The sequence below is a fragment of the Aquarana catesbeiana genome, linkage group LG03 (genome assembly GCF_042186555.1).
Source record: "Aquarana catesbeiana isolate 2022-GZ linkage group LG03, ASM4218655v1, whole genome shotgun sequence".
NCBI classification, from domain to species: domain Eukaryota; kingdom Metazoa; phylum Chordata; class Amphibia; order Anura; family Ranidae; genus Aquarana; species Aquarana catesbeiana.
The window spans coordinates 45,037,998-45,060,851 of record NC_133326.1 but is presented as its reverse complement, the minus strand read 5'-3'; the positions used below and the strand labels follow the sequence as shown (position 1 = coordinate 45,060,851).

The 22,854-nt window shown below is 45.3% G+C and overlaps 1 protein-coding gene and 1 non-coding gene across 3 annotated transcripts in view; one reads left to right on the top strand and one right to left on the bottom strand.

Moving 5' to 3' along the window:
* Window positions 1-18,488, bottom strand: part of POLG (DNA polymerase gamma, catalytic subunit) — a 79,757-nt gene extending 61,269 nt beyond the window's left edge. Inside the window, exons 1-4 of one of the 2 annotated variants that reach the window (XM_073618453.1) lie at window positions 18,169-18,488; window positions 5,452-6,077; window positions 5,175-5,370; window positions 2,290-2,457 (exon numbers count right to left, since the gene is read on the bottom strand). In XM_073618453.1, coding sequence (XP_073474554.1) covers window positions 2,290-2,457; window positions 5,175-5,370; window positions 5,452-6,032 — 945 coding nt within the window. In that variant the 5' untranslated portion in view covers window positions 6,033-6,077; window positions 18,169-18,488. The remainder of the gene's footprint in view (window positions 1-2,289; window positions 2,458-5,174; window positions 5,371-5,451; window positions 6,078-18,168) is intronic. The other variant, XM_073618454.1, reaches the window with a different exon arrangement.
* On the top strand, window positions 18,382-18,454 carry TRNAR-UCG (transfer RNA arginine (anticodon UCG)). The gene has a single exon. It is a non-coding gene; the product is annotated as a tRNA-Arg (tRNA).
* Window positions 18,489-22,854: the final 4,366 nt, after the last annotated feature.

Here is a 22,854-nt window from a genome sequence, read left to right as displayed (position 1 = left end):
CCAATAAAAAAAAAAAAAGTAAAAAAAAAAAAAATTTTAATTTCTTCATCAATTTATGTATTCTGCTACACGTTTTTGGTAAAAAAAAAAAATCCCAATAGGTGTATATTGATTGGTTTGCGCAACAGTTATAGTTTCTACAAACTTTGGGATGGATTTATGGAATTTCTATTTTATTTTACAAGTAATGGCAGTGATCTTTAGCGGGACTACGACATTGCAGCGGACAAATCTGACACTAAGTGACACTTTTTGGGGACCAGTGACACCAATACAGTGATCAGTGCTAAAAAAAAAAAAAGCACTGTCACTGTACTAATGACACTGGCAGGGAAGGGGTTAACATCAGGGGCGATCAAAGGGTTAAACATCCTAACTGAGTGCTTGCTAATTGTGGGGGGGTGCTTTGACTGGGGGAAAACAGAGATCCGTGTTCCTGCTTAGCAAAAACACAAGCTCTCCATCTTCCCCTCTGACAGAACGGCACTCTGCCTTGTTTACACAGAACGGCGGTCTGCCCGTCTGCCTCGGGAACAATCGGCGGGTCCAGCAGGCCCACTGATTGGCTCCCACTGTGTTCAATCACAGCGTGAGCGGGTCACCGGTGGCGCGTATGCGCTCCCCCCACCCGAAAAAGACGTACAGGTACGCAATTTCGCGCTGAGGGGCTGCCCTGCCGCAGTACATGCGCGTGGGGCAGTCCAGAATTAATTAAAGTGACAATTCATAAAGTTTAAAAAAAAAAAAAAAACAGTCCAATTGTTAGATGAATCTCCCAGTGCTTAAGAAGTGTTCTATATAAAACTCAGTGTAAAATGTGCTCAAAAGGTTGTCATCCCCACATAAATTCACGCCTCTTACCAGACGGTTAGGATCTCAAGTTATAGAGATCTAACTTGCTATATAAAACATCCACTGAGCCCAGCAGATAGGACAAGATCATCCCAATCAGATCCCCACAGTCGTGTCATCCAAGGCAGTCAATGGATACATCAGGGGCCATGTGTTCACAGACTCGCTGCCACTTTCATGCAAAAGGTGGAAAGAGGGGGACATTTCATAGTACTGTATATAAAACCATGTGTTTACTAAAAGGTAAAAATGCACTTACACTAGAAGGAAAAAACTAAGCCGTTTCAACACGAGTACAAACATGGCCGCAGTTTTCACACGCCAGTTCATGTGCGATGACATCACAGATGCTGCTCCACCCAGTGCGTTTCTCTGTGGATGGCTATTTACTGAGTAAATGGTCTTTTTTTTGTTTATAGCACAAAAAAAAACAAAAAAAAACGCAGAGGCGAACAAATACCACCAAAATAAATATTTGTGGGGGGGGGGGGACATACATTTTATTTTGGTACAGCGTTGACTGACCGTGCAATTGTCAGTTAAAGTAATGCAGTGCCATATGGCAAAAAAATGGCCTGGTCATAAAGGGAGGGGGGGGGGGGGTTTAAATCTTCTGGAGGCCAAGTGGTTAAGAAGAGCAATTCAAATTAAATTACTAATATTAAAAAAAACCTGTTGTACAGCTCCCTATAAACCTCAATTTAACATCAAATGTGTATCTTGCTGAACATGTAGTGTAGGCAGAGTCTAGGATAACTGACACTAGCTTTCATTCTGTTCAGGCGGGATCTGCATCGAAGGCTCTTTTTTCTACTTTACAGGTATTAGTAATCACATTTGATATATTTATAACCGATTTATATTAAAACTAAGCGTTTTTGTGAGTTTCTTAGTGAATACAATCAATCAACATACTATAGCCCACCCCATAGAGTTTAGGGGGATATGGATGTGGAGGGGGGGGGGGTCATTTACTACTGTGTATACGCCCACTTGTATGACTCTATAGCGAACCTTGGCACCCCAGATGTTTTGGAACTACATTTCCCATGATGCTCCACTACACTGAAGAGTGCATGAGCATCATTGGAAATGTAGTTCCAAAACATCTGGGATGCCAAGGTTTGCCAAACACTGCTTTATAGTCACGTGGGCTGCACAGATAAGAAAAAGCAGGAAAATGAAGAGCTTAGAATCAAACTGAAATTGAGCATGCTCTGTAGAGGACACAAGCTGGTTTATACAATCTCAACCTGCAGTGGGGACACAGAGAAGATGGGAGGGACAGCTGAAGGCAGATTTAACCAGGTATATTCTACTCTACCCAAAACAAATGCTTTAGTGGCTTTGTGAGTATGCACACTCTGTTATATAGCATGTAAGGAGAGTTTTTCATAGTCTGGGTTTAATGACACTTTAAGTGTTTAGCAGACTTACAGCGGGGCCATCATACTTGTGTCGAGTTTTTATGATGTGCTGCTTGACCTCCTGCAATCCCTTTTTCTTCCCGTATTTACTGGCCATCCATAAAGTGCGCTGAAATCCTGTTAGGCCTGAGATAGCCATGTGCGTGCTCATTGTGTCCATAAAGCGCATCTTTGAGCCCTAAGAAAAATAACATTTGTATTAGTCACCAATGCACAGTATTCACCTTAATAGTTTTTTTTATTGCAACATATATTACATCTCTGGCAAATGTGACTTGTTGATAGGCAACAATCATCTGACCACAGCAAATAATCAACATTGGAACAGGTAGAGTGGAAAGTACTAGAGCCTATTTTTTTTTTGCGTGTTTTTATGCGCGACTTGTAGGTTTTTATACAGTGTTTTTGAGCTTTGGCAATTTTTTATTAGCCAGTAGAGGAAATGATTATCTGTTGCATCATTTGTTGCTGGACATTTAAGCTTTTTTAGCTTTTCCATTAGCTTTTATTTCTTTTATTATTAATATTTTTTCATTAGATTAAGGGGTTAAAGTTAAGGTGAGGTTAGGGTTATTTATTTTTATTGGTAGGGTGTTATTACTACTACTATTAATAAATGAATAAATAAAATGTAAAATAAAAATAATTTATAATAATTCATACTTACCTAGGTGGATGCAGCATCAGATCAGCATCAACATCTGTTCCCCGCCGCCTGTTCACTGAGAACCGAGCCACCGAACACCGCCGATGGCTCGGCTCTCTCGGCTCCCCGAGAGGAGAGCTGCTGACTATCAGTCAGCATCTCTCCTGCACTGCTCCTCCACGCTCATTGGAGCTCTGAGCTGTGAAGGGGTGGGGAGCGGCCGTATTAGCGGCTCACTGAAACGCTGAGACTGCCATCAGTCAAGGCACCTGGCAGATCCAGACTTCCTAAGTCGTGATGATGCGCTGCCTGGACTGATTCCTGTGACGTCAGCAGAGAGGAGACTTCAGACCGTTCTTCGCTGAAAATGGATCTTCTCCTTTAAGCTTCAAGCTACAATACACCGAGGTGTGAATGGGGTATCACAGGTATCACATATCTTGCATAAACCACTTTGCATAGTCAGCTATCCAAAATGACATCGCAGGTATACAATTCCTTGCAAGGATACAGTGTCCTGCAGTCAGCAGGAATAGTTCTGTTCTGATTGTACATACAATAGCTGTGTTTGTATGGCATCAGCGTATACATAAATTATAACAGTTGCAATGCAATAAACAGTAAAACAAACCTTACAATGAAAGACAAACTTAGATTGCATCGTATTTCTTCCTTGTACTAACAATAAACCAGGTTTTTTTTGTTTTAAATTTAAGTGAAGGTACGTGTAAAGAATTACCATGCCTATCAGTAGCCCATATCTACTCAACCTTCCCCCATGGTGGAGCCCTGAAGAAGAGGGAGTCTATTCCCCTGGAAACGCATTGGCTTGGATGTACATGTTGCTAATCTTTAATAAAGGTCAATGAACCATATTACAGAAGTCACATTTCTCTGGACACCAGGCGCTCCTTTCTTTTTATCTAAGTCTATGAACTATAATAGCCCACTGAATAGCATTTCTTTGTTTTCTAGTACTACAATATACACTCACCGGCCACCTTATTAGGTACACCTTGCTAGTACCGGGTTGGACCCCCTTTTGCCTTCAGTATTGCCTTAATTCTTCATGGCAGAGATTCAACAAGGTGTTGGAGACATTCCTCAGATTTTGGTCCATATTGACATGATAGCATCAAGTTGTAGCTGCAGATTTGTTGGCTGCAGGTCCATGAAGCAAATCTTCCATTCCACCACATCCTAAAAGTGTTCTATTGGATTGAGATCTGGTGACTGTGGAGGCCATTGGAGTACAGTGACCTCATTGTGATGTTCAAGAAACCAGTGGTGAGATGATTTGAGCTTTGCGACGGTGCATTATCCTGCTGGAAGGAGCCATCAGAAGATGGGTACACTGTAGTCATAAAGTGATGGACATGGTCAGCAACAATACTCAGGTAGGCCGTGGTGTTTAAATGATGCTCAATTGTACTAAGGGCCCCAACGAGTGCCAAGAAAATATCCCCCACACCATTACACCACCAGCCTGAACCGTTGATACAAGGCAGGATGGATCCATGCTTTCATGTTGTTTACGCCAAATTCTGACCCTACCATCTGAATGTCGCAGCTAAAAATCGAGACTCCTAAGACCAGGCAACGTTTCTCCAATCTTCTATTATCCAATTTTGGTGAGCATGTGCGAACTGTAGCCTCAATCACCTGTTCTTAGCCGACAGGAGTGACACCCGGTGTGGTCTTTTGCCTCTGTAGCCCATTTGCTTCAAGGTTCAATGTGTTGTGCATTCAGAGATGGTATTCTATATACTTTGGTTGTAACGAGTGGTTATTTGAGTTACTGTTGCCTTTCTATCACCTCGATCCAGTCTGCCCATTCTCCTCTGACCTCTGATATCAACAAGGCATTTTCCTCCACACAACTGCCGCTCACTGGATATTTTCTCTTTTTTTTCAGACCATTCTCTGTAAATCCTAGAGATGGTTGTGTGTAAAAATCCCAGTAGATCAGCAGTTTTTGAAATACCCAGACCAGCCCGTCTGACACCAACAACCATGCCACGTTCAAAGTCACTTAAATCCCCTTTCTTCCCCATTCTGATGCTCGGTTTGAACTTCAGCAAGTCGCCTTCACCACGTCTAGATGCATAAATGCATTGAGTTGCTGCCATGTGATTGGCTGATTAGCAATTTGTGTTATCAAGTAACTGAACAGGTGTACCTAATAAAGTGGGCGGTGAGTGTACATATTATTTTCTATATGCAAACACAAAACTATATACATTACACACCTTTATAAAGTACTGCTCCTTAATGTATGCTCTGTCAAAGCTGACATTGTGGCCCACCACTAATCTCTCAGACCAGTTGTGCTTGTTCATGATGTTTGACTTTGGCGATGTCTCAAGCGGGATGAGATCAGACAATGATATCTCATTGGACCATGTGTATCGTTCTTCTATTAATCTCTGACTACACCAAGAGTACCTAAAAAATAAAAAAAATAAAGAAAAAAGTTCAGTTACAGTTATTTGGAAAATCTAGATTTGGGTACAAACCTTTCCTTACCAGCACTGGGGGGAGACCGCCACAGCTAGAGTTGGGCATTGTCCTTCAGACATGCAGACCTCCACATCAAACACCAGAGCCTTCTCATCTGGGAAGTCAACCTGCTCTCTTCCTCCTCCTTTGGTATACTTAGTCCATCCGGTCTGCCAGGCCCATTCTTGGGGTAGGTCTGGTAACTGACATTGTAATAGATCATTAGCTGCTTCCAAGTATGGAAGATTCTGTTTCTGTGCCAGAATTCTGAAATGTTCATCAATGTTACCGCCGTACATCCTGGGCAGTTCTAATTCCACATCCTGGAGAGTAGAGGTCTCTTGATCCCATAGGCCATGGTTCTGCAGATGGTCTATGCTCTTCTGAATACTTTCTTTAGAGTATTGTTCTTGTTTACCTCTAAATATTTGTTCATGGAGTCCTTTGGAGAGCATCTGTATATTAAGAGGGTTCATGCGCCTCTGCTGAGCTTCCTGTGCACCATCTTCACTCGGTAAATGTGAAGCCATCGTACACATGCGGCATTTCAAATGCTTTATCTTCCAGTAGCTTATCAGATACCTGTTTTTCCTTAGCAATCTGTCCATATTGACTGCTTTATGGCTTATTTAGATAACAGAATTCATAGAATCCTGTGAAAATTAAAACAAAATAAAAAAAATCAGAAGCACCTTCAAAAAAATAACTGGTCTTTCACATAGAGCAGTGATGGCGAACCTTGGCACTCCTGATGTTTTGGAACTACATTTCCCATGATGCTCATCTACACTGCAGAGTGCAAGAGCATCATGGGAAATGTAGTTCCAAAACATCTGGAGTGCCAAGATTCACCATCACTGACATAGAGTACTGTTATCCCCCTGAACACAAGTAATTCATGTTCCTCTGGACCTAATGCATACTTGCCAAGAAGGAACCGAAAATTTACTTTTCAGGCACCAACACTCAAGTTAATAAAATGTGTACATACTTTATTAAAGATTTCATATTAAAAACGTTGAACCATATCAAATTGTACAAATATTAATGTTTATCACATATTAAATCAGTTTTACCCATAAGGTTTGCTAGATTCCCCAACATGGACTATTGTAACGCATGACAATCATGAATACTCAGTATGGTAGCGTACAGTCGGGGGTTATTGCCACCTAGGATGATACAATCCAGCTCAACTAGTTTTGCGCGTGAAAAATGCGATTCCTTTGGAGCGTTTACCACTTCAGCCCCAGGAGGTTTTAACCCTTAATGACCAGGCCATTTTTTGCGATACGGCACTGTGTTCCTTTAAAGGCCCTTTCACACTGGGGCGGTTTGCAGGCGCTATTGCGCTAATAATAGTGCCTGCAAACCGACCCGAAACAGCCGTTGCTGTCTCTCCAGTGTGAAAGCCCAGAGGGCTTTCACACTGGAGCGGTGCGCTAGCAGGACTGGAAAAAAAGTCCTGCTAGCAGCATCTTCAAAGCGGGGAAGGAGCGGTGTATAAGATAATGTTACGCCAAGTAAATTGATACCCAACATGTCATGCTTCAAAATTTTGTCGGCTCGTGGAATGGTGACAAACTTTGGCACTTAAAAATCCACATAGGCGTGGCGATACCTCACTTGTGTGGTTTGAACACCATTTTCATATGTGGGCGTGACTTACATATGCATTCGCTTCTGCGCGCGAGCTTGGAGGGAGGCTTTGGATCACTTTTACTCCTATTACAAGGAATGTAAACATCCCTTCTAATATAAAAAAAAAGCATGACAGGACCTCTTTAATGTGAGATCTGTGGTCAAAAAGACCTCAGATCTCACATTTACACTTAAAAGTATTTTTTTTTTCAATAACAAAAAAAATTTCCCTTTAAGGCCGTTGGGCGGAAGTGACGTTTAACGTTGCTGCCGTCATCCAATGGCATTGAGTCAAGTGGGGGCCATTGTTCCCTCACTCGACTTCCTGCCTATCAGGGGATAGGATCGGATCGCCTCCTCTGCTACCGACGGATCCGGTAAGCGGCAGAGACGACCGGGACGCAGCGGGAGGGGGTGATCTTGCGGTGAATCCGCCGCTTTTACCTTAAAGCAGACTGCCCACCGTTGAAGAAAATACCATGGTAATGGTAGCTATCTGCTGCCAAAACAACGGTATTTAACCACCTCCCGTCCGCGCTATAGCCAAAAGACGGCTACAGCGCAGACCTACTTTGCCGCGAGGACGTCCATAGACATCCTCCCGTGCTCGAGCAGCCTGCGCGTCCCCTGCAGGGCGCGCGCGGTGCGATCTCTGATCAGCAAGTCTATGAGACTCGGCTGATCACAGATCAGAGTAAGGGGTTGATCCCCCTTACCACGTGATCAGCTGTCAGCCAATGACAGCTGATCATGTGATGTAAACAGATAATCTCCTCATGCTGAAAAAAAAAAAGCCAATCACCGGCGGCTGTGAGAGGGACATCAGTCCCGATCGTGCAGAGCCTCTGCAGAGGCTTCTGTGCCCACCTGTGCCACCTACCAGTGCCCACCAGCGCCACCCATCAGTGCCCACAGTGTCACCTATCAGTGCCCACAGTGCCACCTATAAATGTCACCAGTGCCTCATCACCAGTGCTGCCTATCAATACCACCTACCAGTGGCACCCATCAGTAGTGTCCATTAGTGCAGCCTCACCAGCGAATATCAATGAAGAAGAAAAATTACTGTTTGCTAAATTTTATAACAAACTATGAAACATGTTTTTTTTTTTTTAATTTCTGACTTTTTTTTGTTTGTTTAGCAAAAAATAAAAACCCAAGTGGTGATTAAATACCACCAAAAGAAAACATTTGTGTGAAAAAAAAATTATAAAAATTTCATTTGGGTACAGTGTTGTATGACCGCGCAATTGTCATTCAAAGTGTGTCAGCGCCGAAAGCTGAAAATTGGTCTGGGCAGGAGGGGGGTTTAAGTGCCCAGTAAGCAAGAGGTTAATGTCAAGGGGCCAACGTATATCAAAGGTGGGCGGTCTGGAAGTGGTAAAGAAATCATCGCGATATTGAAGAATGACAGCACTATATAAACGCTTATTGTTATGCTTTGTCATTTGTTATAGCAGATATTGTTGATTATAAGGTAGATATTGTAGACTATTTTTTAATGATTCTATATATTTTACTGAGCATCTACAAACTGGGATAGGTTTATGGATTTTTTTTTTTTTATTGTTTTTCCTGGTAATGGTGGCGATCAGCGATTTATTTTTTTTTGCGGGACTGCAACATTGCGGCGGACAAATCTGACCCTAAGTGGCACTTTTTGGGGACCTGTGACACCAATACAGTGATCAGTGCTAAAAAATGCACTATTACTGTATAAATGAGGCTGGCAGGGAAGGAGTTAACATCAGGGGCGATCAAAAGGCTTAAGTGTGTTCCCTGCAAGTGTTTTCTAACTGTGTGAGGGAAGTACTGAGAGGGAGTACACAGAGATCGCTGTTCCCGATTACTTGGAACAGAAGATCTCTGTGCACTTCCCTGTCAGAACGGGGATCTGCCTTGTTTACATAGGCAGATCCCTGTTCTGCCTCTCTGTGGAGCGATCGCTGGTGGCCATCGGGTCCGTCGGACCTGTGGATTGGCTCCCCCCCACCGTGCAGCAAGCGTGCGCGTGCCCACAGTATCCAGTGCACGAAACAACATACAGGTACGTTGTTTCGCACAATAGAGCCATCCTCCCGCAGTATATATGCGGTGGGCGTTCTTGAAGTGGTTAACCGCTTCAGCCCCGGAAGATTTTACCCCCTTCCTGACCAGAGCACTTTTTGCGATTCGGCACTGAGTCTCTTTAACTGACAATTGCGCGGTCGTGTGACATTGCACCCAAACAACATTGACGTCCTTTTTTTTCCCACAAATAGAGCTTTCTTTTGGTTGTATTTGAGCAACTCTGTGGTTTTTATTTTTTGCGCTATTAACAAAAAAAGAGCGACAATTTTGAAAGAAAAAAAAAACACAATATTTTGTACTTTTTGCTATAATAAATATCCCCATTTTTTTTTTCTTAAAAAAGCTATTTTTTTCTCAGTTTAGGCCCATATGTATTCTTCTACATATTTTTGGTAAAAAAAAAAAAAAAAAAAAAAAAACGCAATAAGCATATATCGATTGGTTTGCGCAAAAGTTATAGCGTCTACAAAATAGCATTTTTATTATTATTTTATTTTATTTTTTTACTAGTAATGGCGGCGATCTGTGATTTTTATCATGACTGCGACATTATGGTGGACACATCGGACAATTTTGACACATTTTTGGGACAATTGGCATTTATACAGCGATCAGTGCTATAAAAATGCATTGATTACTGTAAAAATGTCACTGGCAGTGAAGGGGTTAACACTAGGGGGGCGATCAAGGGGTTAAATGTGTTCCCTAGTGTGTGTTCTAACTGAAAGGGGGGGATGGGACTGACTAGGGGAGATGACAGATCGCTGTTCATACTTTGTATGAACAAACGATCTGTCACTCCTCCCCTCAGAGAACCGGAAACTGTGTGTTTACACCCAGAGATCCCGGTTCTCGCCGTGTTCCGAGCGATCGCGGGATCGCATCGCTCATCGAGACTGCCGGGCACTCGCATCGGCTCCGGGGGCGAGCAGCGGGGGCGTGCGTGCCCCTAGTGGCCGCCTTAGGAACTGACGTAACATAACGGCGATTCGCCTGCCTGTGCCATTCTGCCGCAGTACAACTGCGGAGGCTGGTCGGCAAGCGGTTAAGCGACGCATGTAGGTAGGTAGACACAAATAAAATACAGGTAAGTGGGGATGGAGGCGTTGGATGTGGGCACAGACCATAAGGTGGATATGAGGGCAGACTTAAAATGTGGAAGGTAAATGTTCTTATGAAGATGGTCAGGGTGTAATTCCTTGTTCACACAGAATAAAAGGATATGCCCATCTGGGTGATGGTGTTACCCGCTAACAGACCGTACAGTCCTATGTCTATAGATATAGTGCAGCGTTCTCCAGGGTCTGGTGTAAAAGGCCAAAGGTCCAATCAGGAATATCAACCCTGCGAATAATGTAGTAGGAAGTAGGTACAGCTAATCAACACCCCCATTGATGTTACTAATGCCGGCCATACACGGTTCGAATTTTGAAAGAATTTTCTTTCGAAAATCGTATCTAAGAATTTTCGTACGAATTTCGCACCATTAGTGGGCTTTAGCACGGCCGATTTTCGTGTGGCAATCAAATTTGAGGAATCGGACATGTTTTAAATTTTTAGAAAAACAAACGATTTTCTAATCAACGATGGGAGAATCGTGCGAGAAATGTAATAAGAAAAGAAAATTTACGGAGAGAAAAGAAGATTCCCGACCACGAGAATTATTTTCTGTAGCAACATGCGGTGAAATTGAAGGCTTGGTCAGCTGAAAATCAATGGTGGCATCATCGGATCACAAAAAAAAAAAAACGAACTTTCTGATTTTGAAAAGAAAATTTGTTCGAAAATCAACCATGTATGGCCTGCTTAAGGCTACTTTCACACTGCAGTGCCTGGGCGTTAGGGCTAAAGAGCTCGCCGCTAGCAGCTGAAGAAGGGGCTAAAAGCGTCCGTGTTGCGCCACTTCCAAAGCGCTTTCCAGGCGCTTTGGAAGTGCTGGCCATTCAATTAGATGGGCAGGGCGGGCTGTTTGGGAGCGGTTTATACCGCCCAAAGATGCCGCTTGCACGACTTTTCCTAACACCCCGCAAACGCACCGCCTCAGTGTGAAAAGACACAATGAAATGAACGGGAGGCGGTTTTCAGGCGTTATTTAGAGGCTATTTCTAGCGCTAAAACACCTGAAAACAGTGTGAAAGTAGCCTAAGGCATATCCATTCTCCCCTGTGATCTCTCCTCCATAGTTTGTAGGCGCTATAACTTTTGCGCAAACCAATTAATATACGCTTATTGGGATATTTTTTTTTACCAAAAATATGTAGCAGAATAGTTACATAGTAGGTGAGGTTGAAAAAAAGACACAAGTCCATCAAGTCCAACCTATACATATTGGCCTGAATTTATGAAGAAATCTGGGAGTTTGTAAATTTTTTTATTGGGAATGTTTTATAGCAGAAAGTAAAAAAACATTATCTGTTTTTCAAAATTTTCACTCTTTTTTCGTTTATATCGCAAAAAAACCCGGTGGTAATTAAATACCACCGAAAGAAAGCTCCATTCTAAATTTAGTTTCTGTACAGAGTTGCAGGACCGCGCAATTGTCAGTTAAAGTAATGCAGTGCCGTATCGCAGAAAATGGCCTGGTCAGGAATAGGGGGGTAAATCTCCCGGAGGTGCAAGTGGATAAGATTTCTAAAAGGAGATGAAGGGCGCTTTTCAGGCTTAGAGAAAGCTGACCGAAGCTTGCTGAAAGTTTTATAAAAGCTTGCTGTTCACATTGCTCTTCTACAAGCTGAAGTCTGCGTGAAAGGAGCCTTTAGGTAAGGTGTCAGTTGCACCTCATGACACCATGGGCATTGCCATACCTTGCCACTGAAAGTGTTACTAAACCCACAACAGTAAAATCAGTCTGTATATGCACCATAGCATGCTTGTTATACTCACTGTGGAACTTAAGGGGTTAATCCTCTGCATTGTGTATAAAGTCTGTTTGATCCTGTATGCACAGATCCTCCCCCTCCTGCACTGTCTGGGGAGGCCAGCTAACACAGACAGGGTAGCCAACCTGCACATGCTCAGTTGTGTCTTTTATGCCGGAGAGAACAGTTACTTGTTCTTGGAGATAGCCAGGTCACATGATATTGACATCCCACATGTGGGCGTGTATACAGGCTGTAGTGGAAATCTCCTCCTTCCTGAACTCTCAGCACTGGAGAAACCGTGCAGTTTATCACTGACCGTGGTATACAGATCATCCAAAAAGGCATATAGTGGCAGTATTTTAACCACTTGCCTACTGGGCACTTAAACCCCCCTCCTGCCCAGACCAATTTTCAGCTTTCGGTGCTCTCACACTTTGAATGACAATTACTCAGTCATGTAATACTGTACCCAAATGAATTTTTTGTCCTTTTTTTTCATACAAATAGAGCTTTCTTTTGGTGGTATTTGATCACCTCTGGGTTTTTTATTTTTTGCGCTATAAATAAAAAAAGACCGAAAATTTTGAAAAAAAAACATTTTTCTTAGTTTCTGTGATAAAATTTTGCAAATTATTAATTTTTCTTTATAAATTTTGGCCACAATTTATACTGCTACATATCTTTGGTAAAAATAACCAAAATTAGTGGATATTATTTGGTCTTTGTGAAAGTTAGAGAGTCTACAAACTGGTGCAAATCATAAAAAATTGATCACACCTGATGTACTGGTGGCCTATCTCATTTCTTGTGACCCGAACAAGCAACAAGAAAAGTACAAATACCCCCCAAATGACCCCTTTTTTGAAAGTAGACATTCCAAGGTATTTAGTAAGAGGCATGGTGAGCTTTTTGATGTTGTCATTTTTTCCCACAATTCTTTGCAAAATGAAGATTTTTTTTTTTTCCCCCACAAAATTGTCATTGTAATAGGTTATTTCTCTCACATGGCATGTATATACCACAAATGACACCCCAAAATACATTCTGCTACTCCTCCTGAGTATGGGGATACAACATGTGTGGGACTTTTTCACAGCCTGGCCACATACAGAGACCCAACATGCAGGGAGCGCTGTCACGTGTTCTAGGAGCATAAATTACACATCTAACTTGTTGACCACCTATTACACTTTTGAAGGCCCTGGAGCACCAGGACAATGACATGTGACACTGATGACAGATGGCACTGATACGTGGCACTGATGACACTGACGTGGCATTGATGACAGATGGCACTAATACGTGGCACTCATGACAGATGGCACTAATACGTGGCACTCATGACAGATGGCACTAATACGTGGCACTCATGACAGATGGCACTAATACGTGGCACTCATGACAGATGGCACTAATACGTGGCACTCATGACACGTGACACTGATACGTGGCACTGATACGTGGCAGTGGGGAGGGATGGCAGTGGGGAGGGATGGCAGTGGGGAGGGATGGCACTGGCGACAGATGACAGTGGGGAGGGATGACAGGAGACACTCACGACTTTTTTTTCAGTTTTTTTTTTTTTTTTTTTTTTTTTTTTTTACACACACCGCTGCAGCGGTTCGCTCTCCCTCCACACACGCTGTCTCTGTGTGAGGAGGGAGAGCCGGCAATGAGAGAGGATCACATATGTTTACATATGAGATCCTCTCTCATTGGCACTGCCGATCGCACTGTAAACGGCCGCTGTCATTGGCAGTTTACGGCGATATGTGACTGACTGTGTCCGAGGGACACGGCCAGCACAGAACTTCCGCAATGCGCACCCGCGGGAGCGCGCATTGCGGAAGTAAACAGGGACGGCCGCCCGGCAGATAGCGTCCGCGCTGCAGCCGTCTTTCGGCTATAGCGCGGGCGCGAAGTGATTCATTTTACTTATTTTTAGTAACACTTTAACCACTTCCCGCCCGCCAGCCGTCATATGACATCCTTGACTTTGTGCGGGTATATCTGTATAATGCCTGCAGCTAAAGGCCTCATTCAGATATTGGCTTTTTCAGCTGGTGATTCCCTACACCAGGGATATGCAATTAGTGGACCTCTAGCTGTTGCAGAACTACAAGTCCCATGAGGCATAGCAAGACTCTGACAGCCACAAGCATGACACCAAGAGGCAGAGGGATGATGGGACTTGTAGTTTTGCAACAGCTGGAGGTCCGCTAATTGCATATCCCTGCCCTACACCACAAGAACGATCACAGCAGCTGTTCCGCCACTTGATCATTTTTACAGGTGGCGAGAGGGGACTCCCCAGCCCTCCGATGCTTCTACCGACTCACCGCTTCCATCGGTGAGTTGGAGACAGAATCCGCCGGCCCCAGATGTTTACCATAGAGATTTCCGGTGGACCAGATGGTCGCCGGAGCCTCTATGATCATTCGGAGGCCAGGCGCGATGTTATGACGTCACGCCCGGCCTCTGCATTCAAACAAATATCGTCGCCTCGGCTGGGAAGCCGAGATCGTTATTTTTTCTTTTTTGATTTCAGGCTTACCAGCCTAGAGGTGAGATGTGGGGTCTTATTGACACCATATCTCACTGTAAAGAGGACCTGTCATGCCATATTCCTATTACAAGGGATGTTTACATTCCTTGTAATAGGCATAAAAGTGATCAAAAAAAAATTTCTTTTTTTAAAAAGCGTCAAACTAAAAAAAAAAAAAAAAAAAAAAAAAAAAAGTAAAATTAACAAGAAAAAAAAAAAAAAAAAAAAGTTTAAAGCGCAAACGCATACGTAAGTCATATGAAAACGGTGTTCAAACCACACATGTGAGGTATCGCCGCGTACGTTAGAGCTAGACCTCCTCTGTAACTCTAAACATGTAACCAGTAAGAAATTTTAAAGCGTCGCCTATGGCGATTTTTAAGTACCGAACTTTGTCGCCATTCCACGAGCGTGTGCAATTTTGAAGCGTGACATGTTAGGTATCTATTTACTCAGCGTAACTTCATCTTTCACATTATGTAAAAAAAAATTGGGCTAACTCCCATCCGCGACTGTCAGCTAAAAAGCTAAACAGGGCGATCGCTGATCACAGCTGTCGCTACAACCGCACTGATTACCCCCAGCTTCTCTGTGTGCTCCTCCCCCGGCCCCCTCCATGTCCTTCTCCGCCCCCGTTCTCCTCCGGCCCCCTCCATGTCCTTCTCCGCCCCCGTTCTCCTCTGGCCCCCTCCATGTGCCTCTCCGCCCCCGTTCTCCTCTGGCCCCCTCCATGTGCCTCTCCGCCCCCGTTCTCCTCCGGCCCCCTCCGTGTCTTTCTCCGCCCCCGTTCTCCTCCGGCCCCCTCCGTGTCTTTCTCCGGCCCCGTTCTCCTCCGGCCCCCTCCGAGTCCTTCTCCGCCCCCGTTCTCCTCCAGCCCCCTCCGTGTCTTTCTCCGCCCCCATTCTCCTCCGGCCCCCTCCAAGTCCTTCTCCGCCCCCGTTCTCCTCCGGCCCCCTCTGTGTCTTTCTCCGCCCCCGTTCTCCTCCGGCCCCCTCTGTGTCTTTCTCCGCCCCCGTTCTCCTCCGGCCCCCTCCGTGTCTTTCTCCGCCCCCGTTCTCCTCCGGCCCCCTCCGTGTCTTTCTCCGCCCCCGTTCTCCTCCGGCCCCCTCCATGTCTTTCTCCACCCCCGTTCTCCTCCGGCCCCCTCCGTGTCTTTCTCCGCCCCCGTTCTCCGGCCCCCTCTGTGTCTTTCTCCGCCCCCGTTCTCCTTTGGTCCCCTCCGTGTCCTTCTCTGCCCCCGTTCTCCTCCGGCCCCCTCCATGTCTTTCTCCGCCCCCGTTCTCCTTTGGTCCCCTCCGTGTCTTTCTCCGCCCCCGTTCTCCTCCGGCCCCCTCTGTCTTTCTCCGCCCCCCTCCGTGTCTTTCTCCGCCCCCGTTCTCCTCCGGCCCCCTCTGTGTCTTTCTCCGCCCCCCTCCGTGTCTTTCTCCGCCCCCGTTCTCCTCCGGCCCCCTCTGTCTTTCTCCACCCCCCTCTGTGTCTTTCTCCGCCCCCCCTCCGTGTCTTTCTCCGCCCCCGTTCTCCTCCGGCCCCCTCTGTCTTTCTCCGCCCCCCTCCGTGTCTTTCTCCACCCCCGTTCTCCTCCGGCCCCCTCCGTGTCTTTCTCCGCCCCCGTTCTCCGGCCCCCTCTGTGTCTTTCTCCGCCCCCGTTCTCCTTTGGTCCCCTCCGTGTCCTTCTCTGCCCCCGTTCTCCTCCGGCCCCCTCCATGTCTTTCTCCGCCCCCGTTCTCCTTTGGTCCCCTCCGTGTCTTTCTCCGCCCCCGTTCTCCTCCGGCCCCCTCTGTCTTTCTCCGCCCCCCTCCGTGTCTTTCTCCGCCCCCGTTCTCCTCCGGCCCCCTCTGTGTCTTTCTCCGCCCCCCTCCGTGTCTTTCTCCGCCCCCGTTCTCCTCCGGCCCCCTCTGTCTTTCTCCGCCCCCCTCTGTGTCTTTCTCCGCCCCCCCTCCGTGTCTTTCTCCGCCCCCGTTCTCCTCCGGCCCCCTCTGTCTTTCTCCGCCCCCCTCCGTGTCTTTCTCCACCCCCGTTCTCCTCCGGCCCCCTCTGTGTCTTTCTCCGCCCCCGTTCTCCGGCCCCCTCTGTGTCTTTCTCCGCCCCCGTTCTCCTTTGGTCCCCTCCGTGTCCTTCTCTGCCCCCGTTCTCCTCCGGCCCCCTCCGTGTCCTTCTCTGCCCCCGTTCTCCTCCGGCCCCCTCCGTGTCTTTCTCCGCCCCCCATTCTCCTTTGGTCTCCTCCGTGTCCTTCTCTGCCCCCGTTCTCCTCCGGCCCCCTCCGTGTCCTTCTTTGCCCCTGTTCTCCTTTGGTCCCCTCCGAGTCCTTCTCCGCCCCCCCGTTCTCCTTTGGTCCCCTCCGTGTCCTTCTCCGCCCCCCATTCTCCTTTGGTCCCCTCCGAGTCCTTCTCCGCCCCCCGTTCTCCTCCGGCCCCTTCCGTGTCCTTCTCTGCCCCCGTTCTCCTCCGGCCCCCTCCGTGTCCTTCTCTGCCCCCGTTCTCCTCCAGCCCCCTCCGTGTCCTTCTCTGTCCCCGTTCTCCTCTGGTCCCCTCCGTGTCCTTCTCTGCCCCCGTTCTCCTCTGGTCCCCTCCGTGTCCTTCTCTGTCCCCGTTCTCCTCTGGTCCCCTCCGTGTCCTTCTCTGCCCCCGTTCTCCTCTGGTCCCCTCCGTGTCCTTCTCTGCCCCCATTCTCCTCTGGTCCCCTCCGTGTCCTTCTCCGCCCCGTTCTCCTCTGGCCCCCTCCATGTACTTCTCAGTACCCCCTTGTTCTCCTCCGGCCCCCCTCAGCCGGCTCCCCTCCTCTCCTCTCCCGCCGGCTGCGGGGGGGAACTAGTTAATGGACACAGTGAGTAAGATCGCTCCTGTGATAACTGAGCAAACTGTGTTTCCTCTGCTCAGTTTATGACTGGAGCCTCTGTCTCCTGTTCATTCATCTTTAGTGCCGAGAAAGGGACTGGGGAATGTGTCCTCAGTCCCTTTGTCTGTCTCATAGGGGAGATGTTAGGGGTCTGTTTAGACCCTTGACATCTCACCAAAGCCCCCCAAAAAAATATAAAAAAAAATAAAATTCTAAAAAAATTAAAAAGTGTAAAAAAATAAAATAAAAACACTACTGACACCACTCTCCCCTGCCCTACCAACACTGTCCACAGCCCAACCCCCTCCCCCCAAAAATCATTGTGAAAAAAAATTAAAAACAAATTAAATTGTAAAAAAAAAAAAAAAAAACTACTGACACCGTCCACATACCACCCACCCCCACCCCCTTCCCCAGAAGCACCGCGAAAAAATATTGAAAAAGTGATTTAAATAATAATATTTTGCCGCAGGCGGTGGAGGGGGTTGGGGGGGGGGCATTTGCGGTCACGAAGCGCCACCTCCCTGAAATGAGTTTCTGCAGGTTGGGACGTCTGAATAAATAAATGTAAAATACATAATAAACTATATTATAAAATAAATAAAAACATAGAACATAAATGCATATGATAGAAAATAAATAAATATAATTAAATCTCTACAATTATATTGTTGTTTGGTGTAAAGGTGGATTCTATACTGAGTAAGAAGATTTCATATCCCCCCCCCCAGTGTAATGTACACAGATCAGACCTGCAGACCTCCCCCCACACGTGTCTATAACATCACTCACCTCCCCCCACGTGTTTCTCCGCTCACACTGACCTCCTGCAGTAAGAGAATACGTCCCCCAATCCACCATCCATTTACTTATGTTAGCAACTAGTCTGGCCTGTAAGGGGTAAAAGGAAATGGAGTGACGATACGTGCGGTGTTGATTAGTGATGTCTAGAGGCGGGCATAGTATATTGCATGTGGAAAGTACTGAGCATTACATCTCAACAGTGGCCGCGTGGCCTAATGGATAAGGCGTCTGACTTCGGATCAGAAGATTGCAGGTTCGAGTCCTGCCGCGGTCGTTTTTTTTTTGCTTCAATGGTTTTAGTTTTTTGTTTTTTTTCTATTGCTGGCCATACAATATACGAAAAAAAATTATATAATTATGTCATCATGTAATGACCGATAAATTGTTCAGTGGACATAAGTGAATGTATTTTTTTTGTTCGTTTTTTTTACATTATACCTAGTGCAAACAGTTCGGACGGGAAACGCATTAACCTTTCAATTTATCGTTCGTTCAGCAGAAAAATTTCCAAACTTGTCCCAACGATTATCGATTTTGTGCCCATTAACTGGCCGAAAAACTAACAAACTGTCTAAATGACCGAATTTGGGCCGATTTTTCGGATAGTGTATGGCCAGCATAACCTTTCAATTTATCGTTCGTTCAGCAGAAAATTTCCAAACTTGTCCTTCGTTTTTTCAGCTCAAAAACGTCCCAACGATTTTCGATCTTGTGCCCATTAACTGGCCGAAAAACTAACGAACTGGCCAAATGACCGAATTTCGGCAGATTTTTCGTATAGTGTATGACCAGCATTAGATTAGATGAGGACTGTAAAAGGGTAACCGTTTCTTTTATCATCTTTATCTGTTGACTATAGGCACATTGTAAAGCGCTGCACAAACTGTCGGCTCTATATAAATCCTGTATAATAATAGTTACAAAATTCCTGATTTTATTCTATTTATTTTTTTTATTTAGAATTTTGTGCTCTTTCCCCATGGTGGCAGGGTTTGAAAAGTGATCTGCGCTGAGTCGCTTTTTAGATTGCTCTTTAGGTTGCATGCGCATGTGCTTGTTCTGGAAATGCACACAGAAACACAGCGGCGGTCCGTGCATAAGAGGCGCCCCCCCCCCCCCCCCCCAATTTCTCCATACATCTGGGGGGAACCGGTGTTTCGTCACATACGGCGACCCATCACATTTGGCTACCCGCTGGAGTGCGCATGCGCGATGCCGCCATATGCGTTCCAATACTTTTAAAACTTTACATTTAAAAAGTGTTAAAAAGTGACAAAAACACTTTTAACACTTTTTGTTTGAATTTATTTTAAACACTTTTAAAAAAGTGTTTAAAGTGACAAAAGTTTTATAAGTGTTGTAACGCATATGGCGGCGTCGCGCATGCGCACTCCAGCGGGTAGCCAAATGTGATGGGTCGCCATATGTGACGAAACACCGGCTGTGAAGCCACAAGGGTTTACTTATGGTTTCCCTTAGTCAAGATGGCGGCGGCAGCACCCGATAGCCGAATAAAAAATCAGCTCAGTTATAGACACCGCTGGATTCCTGGACAGGTAAGGGCCCTAATATTAAAAGTCAGCAGACACACTATTTGTAGCTGCTGACATTTATTTTTTTTCTAAAGGAGCCTGGAGCTCCGCTTTAGTGGCAACCCAAAGACAGCGAGCAGATGCACGTCTTTGTGCTCTGCGAAACGCACAGAAAATGCGCCCAGCTCAACGCCCAAGTGAATGGGCTGCCCTATGCGTAATGCTCAAAAAATGTGCAAAAAAATCATTTCAGGCTACACTCAGTGTGAATAGGATGTTGGGTCTGGACAAATGCAGGTCACATAGACAATTGTTTTCCATGTTTCCCATTCTCATTGCAATGCTGGGATGTGCTCTATAGTGCGAAAAAATGCAGCAATTTCCTGTAGCGCATTGGATGACGTATTAGTGAGCAACAATGCAACACACAGTGCTGCTGTGCAGACGCATTATTGACCTGTCACTATGTGAACGGTAAAAAAAAAAAAAAAAGTAATGCAGGCCATACTAGACATGTGCACAACCGAAAAATTTGTTTGTTTTCGTTTCATTCATTTTTTTTTCTTTTTTCGGGTCATTCATTATTGTTAGTGAACGTAACAAATACGAATTTATCCGAAGTGACGAATTATCCGAAATAACAAATGCCGCATCAAAACAAATGGAACGGAGCAAATTAATAATAAATAATAATAATAGTAAAAAAACGTTTTTATTATTGTTATTTATTATTATTAATTTGCTACGTTCCATTCGTTTAGATGCGGCATTTGTTATGTCAGATAATTCGTAACTTCGGATAAATTCGTATTCGTTACATTCACTAACAGCCAAATTTGAAAGGAAAATCCAATACCTAGAATTTAATAGCTAGTAATAGTTAAGTTATTATTATTTAGTTATTAGTTCAGATTTTCACATTTTTGGGTTTTTGGATTTTCCAATTTACGAATTTTCCAATTTTTGAATTTACAAATTTACAAATTTTCGAATATTCTGAAAAATTTGTTAAAGGTTTTTTTTTTTTCGATAATTCAGATATCTCCAAATTAAAAAATTTGTCAAAACTTGTTAAAAAAAAAACGATTTCAGAACTAAACGAATTGCACATGTCTAGGCCATACATGGAGCAAACTTCTTTCCTGCAAGCACGGGTTGCAGGAAAGAAATTTGCTTGATTTCCACATCAGCACAGACAGCACAGTCAGGGGAATCCCTCCTGCTGAACCATTGCATTCTCCCACCGGGCTGGCAGGGCAAGCTGTCTCCGCTGGGAGGATACAGTGATTATTGCTGGCGGCTATACCAGCTGTTAGCGATAATCGCATGTAAAATCCGGCAGGTTGATTGATTGATCAACTTGGGTACATTCAGCTTGTCCATACTTGGTTCAAGTCTCAGCCGGTTCCTGCTGAACCCGCCGAGTTTCAAAATACCTTTGGCCGATCTAAGTGTAGCTCTTAAGTGTAGCGCCTATCCCCGCAGGTGCCGATTGGTATAATGGCTTCTCTCTTACAACTCTGTAAACCACGCCATCTGCTCTGACACAGCTGGTTGTATATAATTTGAAGGTTGTACACACCTGTATGACTTGGGCCCCACTCACACTTGGCAATTTGGAATTGCTGGCAGAATCACCGCAATTCTGCCCACGATTCCAAATTGCTGTACAATCATGGTAAAACACACAACATGCGTTTGAGTGCCATTCACTCCTATCGGCACCCCAAACACGGGCACAAATTTTGCCGCAAACAACAGAATGGCACGGAAATCATGTGCATAACTTGATTTAAAAATCATGTGACGCTCATCGCCTAAAAAGGAGCAGGAGCCTGTTTTGGGTGACAAATGCACATCGGGCAGCCCAGTGAAGTGAACAGGCTGCCCCATGCGCAACACATGGAAACACATGAAAATTGCACTTAAAAATGACAAGTGGGAATCCTGATGAACGGGGACTTAAAGGGGTTGTAAACCCTCGTGATTTTTCATTTTATATATTGTGAGGGGTTAACTCGGCAGCGGGTGTGTGTGACCCCCTGGATGGGTTCACCACACAAAATCAGGCACAGCAGACAGCTTGGTAGGTGAAACAAAAACAAAGGTGCGGTTTATTCAGACTAGATGCATTGAAAAATAACAGAAAAACAAAAAAAGAAACATGAAAAGAAATCCTGGTCAGCTTGACCGCTTACTACACACGTAGATTCCCTAACTAACAACTGGGTGCAGCCTTGTGCTGCCCCAGACCCTATCTCTCTTTGAGAAGTTTTGCCACACAGGCGTTAACTCACCGCAAAGCTCAGATTCCACACTCCCCAGTCTACACAATCACAGAACTGGTTCCAGGATGGAGCATCTCCCTAAGCCTGCTGGGGTGTTTTCTATAGGTCTTAATGAGCCCACTTACTTCAGCTGGGCTCATTAACTCTTCCCCTGCAGGACTCCCAGCACTCCCCCTAGTGGTATAAGTCAGCATAAAGCCTGAATCTAGGGCATACATATTTTCCATCCTGGATGCAACCAGGTGATTTTACCTGCCTGCTGTCACATACCCCCCCCTCTTGTTTCAACCTTGGGGTTGGAACACACGCAGTCAGGCACGCATGTACTCGAGACAAAGCATCCACATTCCCCATTTTAACGCCAGGGCGATGCTTTACTGTAAAGTTGAATTCCTGTAGGGCCAGGAACCACCTATTTATCCTTCTATTGGTCTCCTTGTTTTGAGCCATCCACTTTAAAGGAGCGTGATCAGTTACCAGGTCAAAGTGCCTACCTAATAGATAGTACCGAAGGGAATCTAGAGCCCACTTCACAGCTAAACACTCCTTCTCAATTGTGGCGTAATTTACCTCATGGGACTTCAATTTCCTGCTGAGGTAAATGACTGGGTGCTCTTCCCCGTTCCAGACCTGGGACAACACTGCTCCCAACCCAACGTCTGATGCATCAGTTTGTACAACAAAGTCCTTAGAGAAGTCTGGGGAGTACAACACTGGCTGGCTACATAAGGCGGTTTTTAATGACTGGAATGCTGCTTCAGCCTCTGGGGACCATTTGACCATGACAGACTCTTTCCCTTTTGTCAGGTTGGTGAGGGGCACAGCCTGAGAAGCAAAATGGGGGATGAATCGCC